The following is a 19668-nucleotide window of genomic DNA, read 5'->3' as shown; positions in this document are numbered from 1 at the left end:
TGAAAGAATAAAGAAACAAAAAGGAGGCAAGGTTTGACTAACCAAAACAAGAATTGCCTCGAGGGTGTAAGATATGGCAGAAGTACTTTGCTTACTACGAAAGACAATATGTTCAAAAGGGTGCAATGTTTCTGAAGCCATAGTGAGAAAAGAAATAGTGATACTGGATAAATATTAATAAATTGAGGATATTAAAAAATAACATTGGTTATATTTAAAACTTGGTAAGAGATCATCAAGATTGTTACAGGATACAGAATGAAGGGTTCTCTTATGATGCTGTGTCCCTACCTCCTCGGTTGGAAGGTCAATGTTCAAGTGCCATTTGCCCCAGACATGATGACATAATGTGTCTGATCATGTTGATTTAAAATGTCTGAGGGCTATTGTAAGTGCTCTGGCCATCGAATTTTGAATTTCTGTCTGGTCACAGGAGAGGTGCCAGATGGCTAACAATATAGTACAGTACTATTATTTAAGAAGGGAGCCAGGAAACCACAGGCCACTCAGTCTGACTGCTGTGGTGGGAAATGAATTGGAAGCAATTCTGAAAGACCGAATTAATCTATATCTGGAGAATCGGAGATTAATCAAGAACAGTCAACATGGTTTTGTCAAGGGCAGATCATTTCTGACCAACTTGATTTAATTTTAATTTTTGAAGAGGTGGCTAGGTATATGAGGGCAATACTCTTGGTGTGATCTAGTTGGGCATCAACAAGACTTTTGATAAGGTCCTGCATGAGAAACTGATAGTAAAGGTAAGTGCTCATGGGGTTCAAGGAAATTTAGCTAATTGAATCCCCAGCTGGCTGGCTGACTGACGGTGATGGTCAGAGTGTGTCGTTTTGACTGGAAGCCTGTGTCAAGGACAGGTTCTGCAGTGATCAGTTTTAGGGACCTCACTGTTTGTGGTATATATAAATGACTTTGACTCGACTGCAGGAGAATTATGAAAATTAGTGGGGTAGTAAATAGTGAGAAGGATTTGGATTACAGGATGGTATAGGTGAGCTGGTCAAATGGCCTAATAAATGGAATTCAATCCAGGTAAGTGTGAAGTGATGCACTTAGACAAGGCAAGCAAAGCCAGGGTTTGCATGTTGAACGGCAGCCCCATGGGAAGCACCAAGGATTAGAGGGACCTTGGTGTGCATAGCCACATTGTGGGTCTAGTCTTAAGGTAGTGGGACAGGTAAATAAAATGGGTAAGGAAGCATATGGGGCACTTGCCTTTTATTAACCGAGATGGAAAGTTTAAGCATTGGGAGGTTACGCTAGAATTTTACAAAACTAAATTACTTGAGCTAGTGTAGATTAAGTAGGAGAGCCTGCATAGATTTTGTAAAACAAATAACTTGATTTTTTTTAGGGTAATGTGGTTGATGTCATATAGGCGGACATATTATTATGATGTTTGAAATGTAATGAACAACGAAGTTGTGTTGACGAAGAATGGAGTGGTGGTGAACCTTTTCAGATTAGGGGAAGGTACATAGTGGAGCTTCTGGGGCTAAATGGGCTAAATTGATTTTCCTGATGATCTAAGTTGGCAGTATTGTAACTTTCAATTGCGAATTTTAAAGTGTGCACATGAAGTTTAATGCAGTGGTACATTTTAATAGCAAGGTCAAGGTGTGTGTGTGTGTGATGGGCAGGTGCAATTGAAAATACATTTGAAAACCTAACGGGTAGAAAATCATGCTCTGTTGAGCACAGAAGTGGAAAGCTGAATCTTCACTGCAAAGAGTTGTACCTGCATATGGAAGGAATTTAATGTCTGCGACTAATTTGCTGCACTGTACAATTTTGTAAGAGGAAGAGGCCACCAATCCACTACATGAGCCTCATCGTCATTCACTCTCAGATCCTGATTGATTTGTGCATCAACTCAACTTGATCCACAGATAAGGACGAGTATTTAATTTTCAGGTTATGGTGTCCATATCTGAAACAGAAGATTGGGTTCACATCCTAGTTCAGCCATTTGAGCACCAAGTCTGACTACTTGATGCAGCACTAAGGGAGTGCAGTGTTTTTTTTAATATAGCTGAAATGTTTAACCATGGTCTTGTCCGTCCTGTCACATGTCTGCAAGAAGTGCAAAACAGCCAAAGCTCAATCCCTGTCTGGCCCAGTATTTATCTGTTAACCCCAGGTTTAGCGTTATCTGTATTTCTGATAGCCGAAGTAATCAAATGGCCTTCTGTGCTGATTTATTCTATGCTTCTTGGATTTCACTGCTGTTCCTGAGATCTTATTATATGCACATTGGCTGCTGTGATTCCCTGTGTTAGAACAGTGACTTTAATTCTAGCCACTTTTAATTAGTTATAAAGCACTTTAAGATATCTCAAAGTTTGCAGCCATTTATTATTACAGGATTTTTTTGGGGCACTTTTACAACAAGGTGAAATTACTCTTGCATGGAACTAATGCTTTAAGGAAAAAGAATTATTATTTAAATGTACATCTAAAAGTGAAAAACTTTCAATTTAATGCAAATATAAATGTTCACCTTGTAATGTTATGCAGTTTGTGTGGAAGAATCGTTTGCTAGAAATTAACTGTTAGACTCCATGTGTAAAATGTTACTCTTGGTGCTATTGTATTCTTTTAAATATTGGTATAAATAAATTCATGGTCGCTGTTAGTTTATAATTTTGTCTTTTGCAGGAAATCTTCGATCTTGCAGTTGCCCCTCCGACTGCTGTAACAAGGGAATGCCACCCAGGAAAAAGAGGAGACCGACGGTTGCAGATGATCTGACAGCTAAAAAAAGCAGGCATGATGGGTACGTTTTACTGTTTTTTAAGAGAAAAGGCTGCACGTTCATAGCAGTTCAGTGTAAAACTTTTAAGCAATTATTTTGCTGTCAAATTCATAGTTATTGGAAGAAAGTCTCATTCAGAGTATATGTTGCAATGGCCCCTTACTTCTCCTTTTTAGGAGTAGGCCACTCAGCCCTTTGAGCCTGTTCCACCGTTCAATGAGATCATTGGCTAGCTCCATGATCTTTGGTCCATATCCCTTAATACTCCTGCTTATTGAGAGTTTATCTATCTCAGCATTAAATTAACAACCAATACTGCATCCACTGCTGTTTGGAAGAGAGTTCCAAACATCTACGATGTCTTGTATGTAAAAGTGCTTCCTAACATTTCTCCTTGAGAATCTGGCCAGAATTCTCAGACTATGCACCGGTTCTAGAATCTCCAACCAGTGGAAATAGTGATCTTTATTTGCCCTGTCTTTTCCTGTTAACTTCTTGATGACTTAGATCAGATCATCCCTTAATACTAAATTCTAAGGAACCCCAAGGAGGCTGTGGCCATATGGTAGAATTCACATGCAGTTAGTAACATAAAATCCCAACTATGTGGGACTAGGTCATATGGCTCACTGAGTCCACAGTGATCCCTCTGATGAGCATCCCATCCAGACGCACCCACCTACCCTATCTCTATAACCCTGCATTTCCCATGGCTACTCCATCTAGCCTACACATCCCCCTGGACACTATTGGGCAATTTAGCATGGCCAACCCAACTAACCTGCACATCTCTGGACTGTGGGAGGAAACCAGTGCTCCCAGAAAAAATCTTTGCAGACATGGTGAGAAGGCGCAAACTCTATACACCATACCAAGGATGGAATCAAATCTGGGTCCCTGGTGCTGTGAAGCAGCAGTGCTAACCACTGAGCCACCATCCTGCCAGTTTGAAAGGGAGAAGCTGGAATCAGATGTAACTGTAGTTACCTCTACAGTTACCAAGACGAGGGAGGACCTGTCCAGAGTTGTTTAGAAGGGTAGTCAGACAGGGAAGATTGTGGAGCAGTAATAGTAGGAGTTCCTGGGGTAATTCAGGAGGCATAACACAGCAGAAGTACACCCCAAGGAAGCAGGAAACATTAAGAAGGTGAGGCAACCATGGCTGACTAGGGTAGTCAGACAGCATTAAAGAAAAAGTATACAATGTGGTGAAGTTTAGTGGGAAGCCTTTAAAAACCAGAGAATATCTGAAAAAGCAAAAAGGGGAAGAGAAGATGAAATATGAGTAAGCTAGCTAGTAATATAAAACAAGGTTGCAAGAGATTTTTTTAAAGCTCTTTTTTAAAGGTAAGAGAGGAAAGAGTGTACATTGGACTGCTAGAAAATTAGGCTGGAGAAGTAGTAATGGAGAGCAGAGAAACTGAAGAGGTACTTTGTCAGTTTTCACAGTTGGAAGACACCAGTAACAAAGCAGAACGTACAACTGTACAGCACAGGAATGAGCCCTTTGGCCCATGACGTTGTGCTGAACATGATGCCAAATTAAACTAATCCCTTTGCCTGCCCTTGGTCCATGCCCCTCTATTCCTTGCATATCCATATGCTTATCTAAAAGTCCCTTAAATGCCCCTATTATATCTCCTCTGTCACAACCTGTGGCAATGTGTTTCAGATACCTACTATCCTGGTAAACCTCTTCTGCACCCTAGCCTCCACATCGTGCAAGACAACTTCGAGAGTTGGGGCAGAGGTGAGTGTAGTGGCTGTCAGTAAAAAGAAGGTGCTGAACAGTCTGACGGCGGATAAATTACTCTGACCAGATGGTGTAAAGTTCTGAAGGAGATAGCTGAGGAGATTGGAGAGGCAATGGTGGTGATCTTCCAGGAATCGCCGGAGCCAGAGAGGGTCACAGAGGATTGGAATGTGGTTACTGTAATACTCCTGTTTAAGAAGGGAGGGAAACATGAAGGCCAGTTAGCCTGATATCAGTTAATAGTAAGATTTTAGAGTCTGTTATTAAAAACGAGATTGTGGAGTACTTGTAAATGTATGGTAAAATTGTGCTTAGCACAGATTAGTGAAGGGGAAGTCATGCGTGAAAAATCTTAGAATTGTTTTGAGGTGGTAATGAGCAAGTTAAACAAAGGAAAACCAGTGGATGTGATATATTGAGATTTTCAGCAGGCCTTTGACAAGGTGCTGCACAGGCTGCTAAATAAGAGTCTATGGTATTTGGAGTAAGATACTGGCATGGATAGAAGATTGGCTGACTGGCAGAAGGCAGAGATCAGGGATAACGGAGTTCCTTTCAGGATGGTAGCCAGTAACTAGTAGAATTCCGCAGTAGTCAATAAGACCACAATTTCTCACATTGTACATTAATGATCTGGATGGAGAAACTTGTTGATAAATTTATATGATGCAAAGGTAGATGGAGGGACAAGTAGTTTTGAGGAAGTTGGAAGGCTGCAGAAGGACTTGAACTTGCTAGGTGAGTGGGAAAAGAAGTGATGGATGGAATACGTATATTTTGGTAAGACTCGAGGTGTAAACTCTTCTAAATGGAGAAAGGGTTTGGAAATCTGAAGCACAAAGGAGCTTAGGAGTTCTAGTTCAGGAGTCTCTTAAGATTAACAAGCCGGTTTAATTAAAGCCCAGGAACGTAAATGCAATGTTGGTATTTATTTCAACAGCTACAGACACCAAGCGCAGAGATGTGCAGCCTCAGCAGTAAGAGGCTCTGGTTAGTCCACATTTGGAATATTATGAGCAGTTTTGGGTCCTGCATCGAAAGAAAGATGTGTTGCTGTTGGAGGGGGTCTGTAGGAAGATTGCAAGAATGATTCCAGGATTGAAGGCTTTTCATATGAGGCGTTTTTAAGGACTTTGGTTCTGTACTCAATGGAGTTTTTAGAAGGGTGATCGGGGTATGGGAGGGGATCTGATTGAAATTTTTAATACTGAGGTCTGGATAGAGTGAATGTGAAGATGAGGTTTTTAACTAGTAGAAATGGCTAGTAGTTGGAGAGAGAGCCTCAGAGTGAATGGGTGACCTTTGAGAACTGGAGATAAGGAAGCGTTTCTTACCCAAGAGTGGTGAATTTGTGGAATTGATTGCCACAGAGGGCTTGAGAGGCCACGTCATTCATTGTATTTAAAGCATAGGTCCTCAGTAAGGGGATCAGGATTAGAAGGAAAATAGGGTTGAGCAACATATCAGAGTTGAAAATGTGTTGCTGGAAAAGCGCAGCAGGTCAGGCAGCATCCAAGGAACAGGAGATTCGACGTTTCGGGCATAAGCCCTTCCGTCAAATCTCCTGTTCCTTGAATGCTGCCTGACCTGCTGCGCTTTTCCAGCAACACATTTTCAGCTCTGATCTCCAGCATCTGCAGACCTCACTTTCTCCTTGAGCAACATATCAGCCTTGATCAAATGGTGGAACAGACTTGATGGGCTAAATGACTTGATTCTGCTTCTCTGGTCTAAATCCATGGAAAAGAGCCCACTTTGTATAGTCGCTCCTCAAATCTAACTCCTGAAGTCCATGTGTCATCCTTTGTAAACCTGTATTTTACCCTCAAATTTCAATATATCCTTCCTAAGGTGTGGTGCCCAGATCTGCTCATAGTACATAGGGCTTTGTATAACTAAAGCTTAACTTCTCCATCTTTGTAATCTGTATTTTAAATATTGCTCTTATTATCAAATGTTGTCTTGAATTTACATGAATTTCTATTCTCATAAATCAGCGATGGTGGTTGAATGTTTTAACACTCTGAAAAAAATGCGAAGAAAGTTAATGGTTTATGTCTGCCATCAAAAACTGGACTGTAGAGACGAGTGGAAAAATTAAAATTGAAGAGTTTGGTTCAGTTATGTTGGGAAATGTGAGCACCATTTAACCCCAGAAGACTAATGTCTTGTTGCAGAATTCTGCAATGATTGATCCTTTATTATACTTTTAGGAATAAATTGAAGTATAGAATCAAACAATGCTGGATGTTTTTGAACAATCAGTTAATACATCTTGCATGTTTTCTTTGTCAAGAAAGGACATTTGCTACTCAAATGGAGTATTAGAAAGCTGTGTTTAAAGCATAGATTGAAAAGCTTCCCTGTAGCAGAAGTATTAACTTATTGTTTCTTAAGATTGTGCTTTTTAAAAAGCAAATGGTATGATCATTTTTCTTTTATTCATGAACAATTTCATGACATACTTAATGGTTTTGACTGGTAAGATTTTTCTTTCTTTTTCGAGAAAGAAAATCCTGTATTTCATTAAATAGATTTCAGCTAGAAAATAGTTTACCGTTCTCACTAGTGGAATACATTGAGTATTAATTTTGCCTTGTACTAGATTTTGTGATAACTTTTTACTTCCTTTCAACCATGTATGCCCAACAACACAATGAGATCCTAATTTTTTTTTTAGGCAGCTATAATTTAATTTAAATGCATTTTTTTAAAATAAAGGCTCTTGCTTGATTTCAAAATTCTGCTATTAAACGCAATGGGCACATTGGCTGCTCTGGAAATTTTGAACAGTTACCAGGACAAAATTAAACTCCTCACTTCTTGGGATGTTGCGCTCCTTGAATTATGAATTTTCAGCCAAACCAACAAAAGGGAATGGTCTACCTCAGCTAGTTCATAACAAAGGAAGCAGTCAAACCAATTTCAATGTCTTGGTGCAAATGACTCCACAATTATCTGTTGCAAAGCAATGGTTTCTGCCAAGTGGACATCAAATACACCTCATTAACTGAGTGCCTCAACCTGAAACTTCATTGACATGATTCAAGCTGCTGGTTTGTTTGAATAGTCTTTAATTTACAGTTTTTGACCTCTTTAATGAGTTTGCTTGTAATAGCAGAAGCACAAGCAGCTCCACATATAGCTCATGCTTGCCTCTTATGTCAGTGTCGCAAAATTTTGGAATGAATTCTGTATTTTGCCTGCAGAGTGAACTAATTCCCTCTGCACTTACAACTCTGTACTTTGATCAGCAATTTGACTGCATTGTTGAAGTTGTGGATGTAGTTGCTTCCTGTGCTGAAAACATCTGAGTCTCTGTGCATCTGCACTCCTGTGGAATGGACTTTTGTGCATTGCCAACTGAGATACTGCATTGGCACTGACTTACTGGATTCTCTAATTCATGTGAATTAATTCTGGTATCTTTGATTATAAATAATTTTTAATCCATCTATCCTTTTCTCTTTCTGCATCTTTCTTGGATGCAAGTATGTGTGAAAGCAAGGTGTAAAATATTCCTCCTCAAATTTTGAATGCAGTAATAAACTGTATTTACTTTAACCCCAAAGAAATTGCTGTGGGTTATTTTTAAATTGGACTTCACAAAATGATTGTGGTATGTTTTCCTGAAGCCCTATTTCAAAAGGAAAATAAATAGTCTAAGAAACTTTAAAAATAGAATGTTTTGCAGATAGGAAAACTGTTTTTATTAGAAAATTAAATTCTCCCATTTATCTGTGACCTTGGTCTGTAATAAACACTTCAAACCATTCTGAGGAATGGTGACTTGACCTATAATGTTAACTCTGATTTCTCTTCACAGATGCTGCCAGACCTGCTGAGCTTTTCCAGCAATTTGTTTTTACTTCAAAGCTCTTGCCTTTCATTTGAAGCAAATGTCCAGTCAGACGTTGTGCAAGTTATCTGGAGGTTTTTCACCAGAACATTGAGCTTGTAGCATAGCTACCTTGGAAAACGTAGAAGCAGAATGCTATAGCCTAAACACATTCAAATGGATTGGATGATAGAAGCTGACTAATTGAATTATCTACCAAATGGACAAACGTGCTGGCTATATTAGTTTTCTGTTCTTAAATATTTTTGTTCTTCCTGATGTAATTGCTTGTTTTTGTTTGGATGATGGCTTATGTTAAAGATGCTGCATTTGACACGACCATCAAATTTACCCGAGGCTTGTATGAAGCCCTTATCAAAGTCAATTGAACAGCTATTCCATTTTGCTCATTTCTCTGCTCATGGGCCATTGTTTAACTGATTTGAAAATTGTAGCCTGGACTTTTAGCTGATAACTTATTCGTCCATTTCAGAAAATTCTGTCCTTTGTGTCCAAAAGTCAGATAATTGTACCTATTTAAGGGAATAGTGTGGCATTGTGCATTTGAATCTTTGATTCAAATATGACTATTACAGGCTAATTTTGAGATCGTTTCAGGTATGCTTTGTAAACCCAGTGGGTGAATCTGGGACAAACCCTTGTTGCTCCCTACAGTTTGACTCCAAAGCTTCGTTTGGATTCTGTGCATGGACTTGTGGTTTGAGACCTTGTGACTTTATTTTTTTGGACTATCTTTAGATACAGTGGTCGTGTTTTTTTTAACTTCTGTTTATGAAACAAGACGTGATTCTTGTGTACAAATCTATACAGAAACTCTAATTCAACCAGCAGTTTCGTAACATCAAGATTTGGTTCTTGATGCTCTATGTGTAGCGTGCAATCATTTATGCACACTGACAAAGGAGGTTATAGGATGTCATATGACCAAGAATATTGCTTTTATCTCTTTCTACAGACTTGGGGATTGTCATTTGAAGAGGGAATTACTTGATGGATCCATGCTGAAGAATGAACAAATGATGTGCAATGAAGATGCCAATTGATGCCTCCTTTCCTTAGGGCTAATGACTACAGTGCTTAATCTACAGAAACAAAATACTAGGTTTTTTTTACTTGATTTAACACTCGCTTCAGCTTTGATTATGTTGCACTTTTGTTAGTACAACAAGTATAGCATTTTAGACTTTCATTTCCCATTGGTTGGCTGTAAGGTAACTTGCAGTTGTCATGGGTTGGTTTGATTAACTTTTCCAAAATACTAAATTTAAAGTTGTGCCTCTACTTTGCTACCTTTTTGCAACTGGCTACCTGATCCTCTCAGTCTTTCAACAGTATGCAAGGCACATGTTAGGAGTGTGACTGCAGATCTTGTGTCTCCGCTGTGGGTACAGCTGCAACCATGATCAAGAGGCTTAGCACCATCCAGGATAACATTGCAGCAATGTACTAAGTTTATCTTTGCATCACCTCCTTCTCATGTGGCCTCAAAACACTTTGAAGAGCATAAGAAGTAACTGCTTACATTACACCATAATGGGCAATATAAATATGAATGCATTTGTGATGTGAGTAACATGAAAGAAAGCAGAAATTTTATAACTGAAGGCATTGGCTAAAAGTTATTTTAATGATGCTTAAGAATGTTGAGAGAATTGTATCATAGCAGAGCATTTAAGGCACAATTTTAGAGTGTAGTAGGATCAAGATAGCTGAAAGATCTAATGATTACAGATTGAAGTGGGAAAGGGAAGAGACAAAGCAAGTGTCCAGAGGTGTAGTGAATATTTGAAGATGTTTTAATGACTAAAATATAAAAGTAAGTTGTAAATGAGAACGATTTTTGGATGGAAGTGGATGTCTAGTATGAATAAGGGGACGAACGTTGATTTGAACAGGATGATAAGGTTTAGTCAAGTTTAAATTTTCCTTATAGCCTAGGCCTTTCAGTGATGAAATTTAAATTGCCAGTTATCTTCGCACATATTCAGTTGGAGATGTCATGGGGAAGCCATTGAAATGTCAGGCTAAATAGTTTTCCGAATTTTTGTATAACATTTTAATTTCAGGAGGTTGCCTCTTGGACTTTGATCAGAATTTAATGTCTCCTGACTTTCTTTCTCAGAAGGTATTATCCTAGATAGATGGTAATTACAATGTCTACAAAGGAGTGTCTTATTTATGTGAGGAGAGATCTGCTGGAGAAAGTGTTTTATTGTTAGTACTGAAGTACTGTTCATGCCCAGAAAACCCCTCTTGTTTAAAGGCATATGCTTCCAAATGCTACAGTTAATGGGTAATATCAGGTAACTAGTATCAGAGAATTTAAGATAAACTCTTTACATGGTATATTTTGTCTTTTCTATAGCACCATGTACAAGAAGCAAGACTCAAACAGGATGAAGCCTGAAGAGGAGGGGTTCTCCACTAAGCGATGCTTGGAGTGGTTCTATGAGTATGCAGGTATGTGTAAATGCTAGCGTTCAGTGCTAATTAATTAATATGCCCTTAAGATGATGGCTGTCAACTTGGAATCCACAGGACTATCTAAGAGTTTTCACAAAATGTGCTGAGTGATAGAGACAAATGTATGGGAGGGAAAGGGAAGGAAGAATTTCTTTTGCTAAAAAAAAAACTTACCACCTTTCATAAGTTACTGGTAGTTGGTATTTAGTCCCAAATGAATAATTGATGCGACGCTTGCTACCAAAGCTCCTGAGTATTCTGCCTTCTTTGTGCAGCCAGCATGGGTTACAACAGTTAATGTCAAGTTTCGGGTGGCATAGTGGCTCAGTGGTTAGTGTTGCTGCCTCACAGCACCAGGGACCTGGGTTCAGTTTCAGCCTCTGGTGATTGTGGGGAGTTTGCACGTTCTCCCCCTGTCTGCGAGGGTTTCCTCGGGTGCTCTGGTTTTCTCCCACAATCCAAAGATCTGCAGGTTAGGTGAATTGGCCATGCTAAATTGTCCATAGTATTCATGTGTTAGGTGTGTTAGTCTGGGGTAAATGTGGAATAATAGGGTAGAGAAATGGGTCTGAGTGGGATACACCCCTTCGGAGGTGTTGACTTGCTGGGCTGAAGGGCTGTTTCCACATTGTAGGGATTCTATGATTATTAAGTTTGCTTTCTTAGTTGGGGAGGTTTTATAAGACTTGCTATTTCTAAAGTTTATACTTAAAACTGCAAATCTTCTCAAAACTCGCTAAAACTAGCATGTTGCAGTTATATCAGTTAGTTGCATGGTTAAATAACACTTAATAAACTGGTGGGTTTATTTTGCATAGTTATAGTCATATAGTCATATAGTCATACAACCTGGAAACAGAAACCCTTTGGTTCAACTAGTCCACACTGACCATGTTCCAAGACTAAACTAGTTGTACCTGCCTGTGTTTGACTCATATCCTTCAAAACATTTCTTCTTATTCATGTACTTGTCCAAGTGTCCTGCATCCATCACAAGGTGGTTAAGAAGACATTTAGCATGTTGATCTTCCTTTGCTCAGACCTTTTGAGTATAGGAGTTGGGAATTAAATTGAGGTTGTATAGAACATTAGTGAGGCTTCTTCTGATGTACTCTGCTCCTTGCCCAGTTATAGGAAGGATATTATTAAGCTGAAGAAGCTTCAGAAGAGATTTACCAGAATCTTGCCAGGTATGGAAGGTTTGAGTTAGCAAGAGATGCTGGGACTTTAGTGGTGGGTAGGAGGTTGAGAGGCAACCTTCTAGAAATTTATAAAATAATGAGGGGTATAGCTGGAATTAATGGTAGTTGTTTTCTCCCTAGGGTGGAGGATTTTGAGACTAGAGGGAACGTTTTTAAGGTGAGAGGAGATTTTAAGAAAGACAGGAGGGGGAAAAGTTTATGAACTGAGGATGGATTGTGTGGGATGAACTTCCAGAGGCAGTAGTGGATGTGGGTATAGTTACAACATTTAAAAAGCATTTTGATAAGTACATGAATAGAAAAGCTTTGGAGGGACGAGCCAGGAGCAGGCAGGCAGGTGGAACTAGTTTAGTTTTGGGATTATGTTCAGCATAGACTGGTTGAACTGAAGGGTCCATTTCCATGCTGTACAATGCTGACAGTATCTCTCTTAGATGGGCAACCCCTCATCTTTAAATGATGTTCCCTACTCCTAGATTCTCCCACAAGTGTATGCATCATTTTGATATCTACCTGGCCGAGACTCCCCTAAACTCCACAGCACAGGCCTGGCCTGCCTAACCTTTCCTCATAGGACATGATTTTCCCTTTGTGAAGCAGCAAATGAAATGTACTCCTAAAAACATTGTCAAAGACCCCTCCCACCCTGGTAATGCTCTCCTATAACCTCCTGTCAGACAAAATGTATGCCAGCATGTTCAAGAACAGCTTATTTCCTGTTTTTATTAAGCTAATGAATGGGCTCACTAACTTCAAATAATGTTAATCGTGTTAATGTTGATCTTGCCTTGTGCACCCCCTGTGCTTTGTAATCTATGCGCCTCACTCTGTTTAAGCATCCTATGCTTTGTATGTCCTTGCTTACTATGATCTACCTGTGCTGCCTGACAGCGAAGCTTTTTGCTGTACTGAGGCAAATCAATAAAACAAACCAAAATGTGAAGTGATGCACTTTGGGAGGCTAACTAGGCAAGGGAGAACAGTAGGAAGGAGACCGGGTCAAAAGGACCACGTGTTTATATCCATAGGTCCTTGCAGGCAGCAGGACCAGAGTGGATAAGGTGGTTGAAATGCATGTGGAATACTTGCCTTTGTTAGTGAAGGCACTGAATATAAAGCCTGTGTGGTTGTGATGAGAACTTGAGTTTTGAAGAAGGGTTATTGAATCTGAAGCGTTGAATCTGCTTTCACTCCGCATATGCTCAGTTTTTCCAGAATATCTGTTTTTATTTCTGACTTCCAGCATCTGCAATTCTTTGGGTGGTTGTATGAAGGCTGGAGTTGTTTTCCTTCGAGTAAAGGAGGTGGGAGTGGGGAATTTCTGCTTGTATGCCTCAAAGTCCTGACCAGCACAGACAGGTTAGATGATGGGAAGGGATGGCTTCTCCCTTTAATAGAGGACATACCTTTTTAACCTGAGGGTGGGGTGTTGAATCGGAAAACATTGCCTGAAATGTTGGTGGAGGCATGCCTGTTTTTAAACTGTCTTAACTGCCTAAACTACCCAGTGACTGATCACTGCCCTGGCTGCATAGTTGGAAGTATCATGTGCTAATTTCAGGTTACGATTTCATGTAGTGAACAAATAAATTACTGGCCAAGCTTCTCTTGCATGCATATTGAGCATTGTGTTTTGGATCATTCAACCATCTGTCCTCAAGGACCTCATGGTGGCACTAATACTGTTGCCTGCTAAGGCTAAAAGTCATGAGAAATATCCAATTATGTCTACAAACAACACTGTTGACACCTGTTTTGCCTCCATCATCTTTTCAGTGGCTGTGTCTCTTTTTTGTTTGTCTTGATTTTTCAGGACATAGTATTTTGCTTCAGATTACAGTAAAGTTCACTTGCTTGTCTTCAACTTCATTAAGTCATTAAACTCTTGAAGATGCTTTTCTCTAACGCAGTTGCAGGAGACACATCATCTGGATTGCACAAACAATTATGAAACCTTCTCAAATCTTCCAAGCTACAAAGGATCAGTTTCCCTGCCACAGGGCAGCCTTATTTAAAAATAAATGCTGTTATTGTGTTTGTAAGATACAGTTGGCCCTCTTGATCACCGTTTAAGCATAATAAAATTTTGGACGTATCTAACTATAGAACAACCTTGGTTGTCTGAATATCGATTATCCGGATTTCAGATAATCTGAACAAGATCCAAGTTATTGGAGCGTTTTTCTTATTGGAATAAGATACTCCCCACCTGTGATGTTTGGATAATAGAGGTTGTCCTATACTTAGGTTTTAGTGACTGGGGATCTATTTCCTCTAATTCAACTCGGAGGGGCCATACAGGACCTAGTACTGGCTATTGAGCCTGACCAGGTGAATGACCTTTCAGTGGGAGAGCATTTTGGAAGCAGTGATGGCAACTGCCTAAGTTTTCAGGTTGCTATGAAATGATTGCTGGACCTCTTGCTGAGATATTTGTATCATTGATGAGGTGCCAGAACACTGGAGGTTGGCTACCATGGTGCCACTATTTAAGAAAGTGGTAAGGATAAGCCCCCAGGAACTATAAACCAGTGAGCCTGATGTCGGTGGTGGGCAAGTTGTTGGAGGGGATCCTGAGGGACAGGATGTACGTGTATTTGGAAAGACAAGGACTGATTAGGGATAGTCAACATGGCTTTGTGTGTGGGAAATCATGTCTCACAAACTTGATTGAGTTTTTTGAAGAGGTAACAAAGAGGATTGATGAGGGCAGAGCAGTAAGGTGTTTGACAAGGTCCCCCATGGGAGACTGGTTAGCAAGGTTAGATCTCACGGAATGCAGGGAGAACTAGCCATGTGGATACAGAACTGGCTTAAAGGTAGAAGACAGAGTGGTGGTGGAGGGTTGTTTTTCAGACTGGAGGCCTGTGACAGTGGAGTGCTACAAGGAACGGTGCTGGGTCTACTACTTTTCGTCATTTATGTAAATGATTTGATGTGAGCATAAGAGGTATAGTAAGTTTGCAGGCAACACCAAAATTGGAGGTGTAGTGGATAGCGAAGAATGTTATCTCGGATTACAACAGGATCTTGACCATCTAGTTCTGGACTCCCTGACCCCAGGGAAAAGAATTTGCCTATTTACCCTCAGAAGGATGTTGTAAAACTTGAAATGGCTCAGAAAAGATTTACAAAGGTGTTGCCAGGATTGGAGGATTTGAGCTATTGGGAGTGGTTGAATAGACTGGGGCTGTTTTCCCTGGAGTTTCGGAGGCTGAGGGGTGACCTTTATAGAGGTTTATAAAATCATGAGGGGCATGGATAGGATAAATAAATAAGGCCTTTTCCCTGGGGTAGGGGAGTCCAGAACTAGAGGGCAGGTTTAGGGTGAGAGGGGAAAGATATAAAAGAGATCAAAGGGGCAACATTTTCATGCAGAGGCTAGTACAATTGCAACATGTCAGAGACATTTGGATGGGTATATGAATAGGAAGGGTTTGGAGGGATATGGGTCGGGTGCTGGCAGGTGGGGCTAGATTGGGTTGGGATATCTGGTCGGCATGGACGGGTTGGACCAAAAGGTCTGTTTCTGTGCTGTACGTCTCTCTGACTATAATAAGGATAAGTCAGGACTTTACAGGAAGGTACTAAATTGAGAGAGGGCAGTATTAGGCAGGAACAATGGCGTGTTAATTAGGGGGAGCCATTATCGAACAAGTCCACATTTGATATATGGGAGTTGTTTAACATCTCCTGATCAAAGTTCAAGTCCAGATATGTTCCAATAAGGAGTAAAAGCAAGGATGGCAAGGGAAGGGATCCTTTGAAGAGGAAAGATTTTATGAATTTGGTCAAAAGGTAAAATGAAGTGCATATAAGCTTTAGGTAGTTAAAATCAGTCCAGGCCTGTGAGGAATATAAAGAAAACAAGAACTGAGGAACCATGAAATGGACTTGGTAAGTGGGGTTAAAGAGAATCCCAAGGCAATCTACAGATATATTAAAAACAAGTGGATAGGACCACTCAAGGATTAGGGAGGGAACTTGTGCATGGAGGAAGAAGCTGTGGGTGAGATCCTAAGTGAGTACTTGGCTTCATTATTCACCCAGGATTAGGATATGGAGGATAGTGAGATGTATGGAGCATGCTAATATGCCAGGGCATTTTGAGATAAAGAAAGTGGTATTGGGTCTCTTGGTGAATATTAGTGTCAGAGATATACAGCACGAAGACAGACCCTTCGGTCCAACAAGTCCATGCTGACAAGGTAACCTAAATAAATCTAGTCCCATTTGGCAGTAATTGGCCCATATCGCCCTCAACCCTTCCTGTTCATATATTCATCCAGGTGCCTTTTAAATGTTGTAATTGTACCAGCCTCCACCACGTCCTCTGGCAGCTCATTCCATACGCGTACCACCTTCTGCATGAAAACATTGCCCCTTGGATCAGTTTTTAATCTTTCCCCCTCACCTTTGGACTCCCCCACACTAAGAAAGATCTTGTCTATTTACTTTTTCCCTACACCTCGTTTTATAAAACCTCTAAGGTTACCCCTCAGACTCCAGTCCTTCAGGAAAAATAGCCCAAGTCTCTTCACCTTCTCCCTATGGCTCAACTCTGACAACATCCTTGTAAATCTTCTCTGAATCCTTTCAAGTTTCACAACATCCTTCCTATAGAAGGGAGACCAGAACTGCATGTAATATTCCAAAAGTGGCCTAACTAATCTCCTGTACAGCTGCAACAAGCATACCTATCTACCTGTGACTGGATAAGTCCACGAGGTGTAATGGTACCTATTCTAGGTTATTGAGACGGCAAGAGAGGAGATTGCTGGTGCCTTAACCAAGATATTTATCCTTGCTAGCTGCTGAAGAGGTCCTGGAGGACTGGTGAGTAACAAATGTTATTCCTTTGTTCACAAGGGAAATAGGGATAATCCAGGGACCCATAGACTGGTGAGTTTAGTGAGAGGGAAGAACTGAGGGAGACCAGTATTAGTGAAGAAATAGTGCTGGTAAGATTGAGGGGATTGAAGGCGGATAAATCACCAGAGCCTGAAAATCCCAGAGTACTTAAAGTGGCTCTAGAAATAGTGAATGCATTGGTCATTTTGCAGGATTCTAAAGACTGTGGAATAATCCCTGCAGATTAGCTACCCTCCAATGTCGCTCCCAATATTCAAAAAGGGAGGTAGAGAGAAACCAGTGAATTATAGACCAGTAAGCCTATCATGGGGAAAATTCTTGAATCCATTATTGAGGACTTTATAGAGGAGCATTTAAAAAGCAGTGGCAGAATCAGAGTGTCGTCAGGGGTTTATGAAGGGGAAATCATGCTTGACAAATCTGTTGGAATTCTCTGAAGATGTAATTAGTAGAGTTGACTAGAGGAAGCCAGTCAACTTGATATATTTGAACTTTCAGAAAGTGTTTGACAAAATCTGACAAATTATCGTGCAATATTAGAGTGCATGGATTGGGGGAAGTATACCAAGTTGGATAGAAAACTGGTTGGCAGAGTGGAAGCAAGGAGCAAGAACTAATGGGTCATTTTCAAATTGGCAGGCAGTAACTAGTGGAGTGCCACAATGATCAGCGCTGGTACTCCTATTCGCAATATTAATGATTTTAGATGAGGGAACAAAATGTAAAATCCCAAAGTTTGCAGATGATCAAGTTGGGTGGGAGGGTGAACTGTGACGTGGTTACAGAGGTCCTTCAAGTATGATCCAGACAGATTGGGTGAGTGGGCAATTTATTGGTAAATGCAGTATAATTTGGATAAATGTGCGATTATTCACTTTGGAAGCAAAAGCAAGAAGGCAGATTACGATCTCAATGGCTGTAAATTGGGAGAGGGGAGTGTGCAGCGGAATCTGGGTGTCCTTGAGCACCAATTGCTGAAGGCAAGCATGCAGGTGCAGCAGGTGGTAAAGAAGGCAAATGGTATGCTGGCCTTTATTGTGAGAGGTTTGGAACATGGATGTGTTGCTGTGGTTATACAGGGCCTTGGTGAGACCACATCTAGAATATTGTGTGCAGTTTTGGTCTCTTTCTCTGAGGAAGGAAGCAGAGAAGGTTTACTGGGCTGATTCTAGGGATGGCGGGACTGACGTATGAAGAGAGATATTGTTTTTGCTGGAGTTCAGACAAGTGAGGGGGTGATGTAACAAATTTAAAAAATTCTAACAGGACTAGATGGGGTAGATACAGGGAGGATGTTCCTGATGATGGGTGCATCCAGAACCACTGGTCATATTCTGAGATTTAAGGGTGGACTGTTGAGGTCTCAAAGTGATGAGCCTGTGGAATTCATTACCACAGGAGGTAGTTGATGCCAAAACATTGAATGGATTCAAGAGATAGTTAGATCGAGTACTTGGGGCAAATGGGATCAAAGGTTATGGTGATAAAGCAGGATTAGGCTATTGAGTTGGACGATTGTGATGGATGTTGGAACAGGCTTGAAGGGCTGAATGCCACTTTCTGCTCCTATCTTCTATGTTTCTATGAGTCTCACCAGTGGTTGGGAAGCTCCTGGAGAAAATTCTCATGGTTAGGAATTAGGTGCATTTGGAAAAGCATGACCTAATTAGGGACGGTCAGCATGGCTTTGTGCGGGGCAAGTCATGTCTTACTAGATTTGAATTTTTCGAGGTGGTGATAAATGAGGGTCAAGCAGTGGATGCCAGTAAGGCTTTTGACAATGTCCCATATCCAGGTTGGCTCTTCCAGAAGATTTAAGATGCATAGGACTCAAGTTGACTTGGCAGTCTTGGATTTTGAATTGGCTTGCCCATAAGGCACAAGTAGTGGTGGAAGAGCATGTGTTTGTTTGTTTTTAAGGCTGAATGTCCTTGACTCGGTGTTCTGCAGGGATCTGTACTAGGACCTCTGCTGTTTGTGATAAATATGAATGACTTGGATGAAAATGTAGATGGGTGGGTTAATAAGTTTACAGATGATATGAAAATTGGTAGAGTTGTGGATAGTGCAGAAAGTTAAGGGATACAGTGGGGTATAGATCGGTTGCAGATATGGTTAGCGAAGTGGCTGTAGAGTTTAATCATGTAAATGTGAGATGCTGCACTTTGGGAGATGAAATATTCAGGAAAGGTTTCCAGTTAATGGCAGGACCCCTGAACAGCATTGATGTACAGAGGGATGTTCCCAGTCAACTTCAGTTAGGAAAACCAATCCATACACATTAAAACTGGTTTGTGATCTAGCTTGCTGACTACAGTGGGAAACCTGAGGAACTTGTTTTAGGTATAACACTCCACTTGACTGTTTTTAACCTCCCATCTGTGTAGGCTTTCAATTGAACAATGCTGTCAGTTGAGGTAAGTCACTGAATTGGCTCTTTTCTGCATATCTGCCCCGGTTTGATAATACCAGTGTAACACCTTTGTGTGTTCCAGATAATGGTGAGTCTTCTGACTAATTACTAATTGAAGGAAATGTGCTTGTATGGATTGAGAATTGATTAACAAACAGAAAACCGTAGGAGTAAATTAATCATTCTTGCCGTGGCAGGCTGGTGCGAATTGGGTGTCACCAGGATCAGTGCTACAACCATGCTTTTCACAATCGGTATCAATTTGGATTTAAAAACATGATGATCTGCATTGCTCTTAACTGGTTTTGTAAAGTAATGAATTGGAAAACACTA

At 40.5% G+C, this 19668-nt stretch overlaps 1 protein-coding gene across 2 annotated transcripts in view; it reads left to right on the top strand.

The window, feature by feature from the left end:
• dcun1d4 (DCN1, defective in cullin neddylation 1, domain containing 4 (S. cerevisiae)) overlaps positions 1-19668 on the top strand; it is a 69964-nt gene that overhangs the window by 23369 nt on the left and 26927 nt on the right. The window contains exons 1-3 of one of the 2 annotated variants that reach the window (XM_060830866.1): positions 2717-2794; positions 9341-9487; positions 10751-10845. In XM_060830866.1, coding sequence (XP_060686849.1) covers positions 9450-9487; positions 10751-10845 — 133 coding nt within the window. In that variant the 5' untranslated portion in view covers positions 2717-2794; positions 9341-9449. Of the gene's footprint in view, positions 1-2676; positions 2795-9340; positions 9488-10750; positions 10846-19668 lie in introns of those variants that run through there. The other variant, XM_060830858.1, reaches the window with a different exon arrangement.

The sequence above is a fragment of the Hemiscyllium ocellatum genome, chromosome 1 (genome assembly GCF_020745735.1).
Source record: "Hemiscyllium ocellatum isolate sHemOce1 chromosome 1, sHemOce1.pat.X.cur, whole genome shotgun sequence".
Lineage (NCBI taxonomy): Eukaryota > Metazoa > Chordata > Chondrichthyes > Orectolobiformes > Hemiscylliidae > Hemiscyllium > Hemiscyllium ocellatum.
Note: the sequence above shows the minus strand (reverse complement) of the source record. Positions and strands in the feature narration are given on the sequence as shown.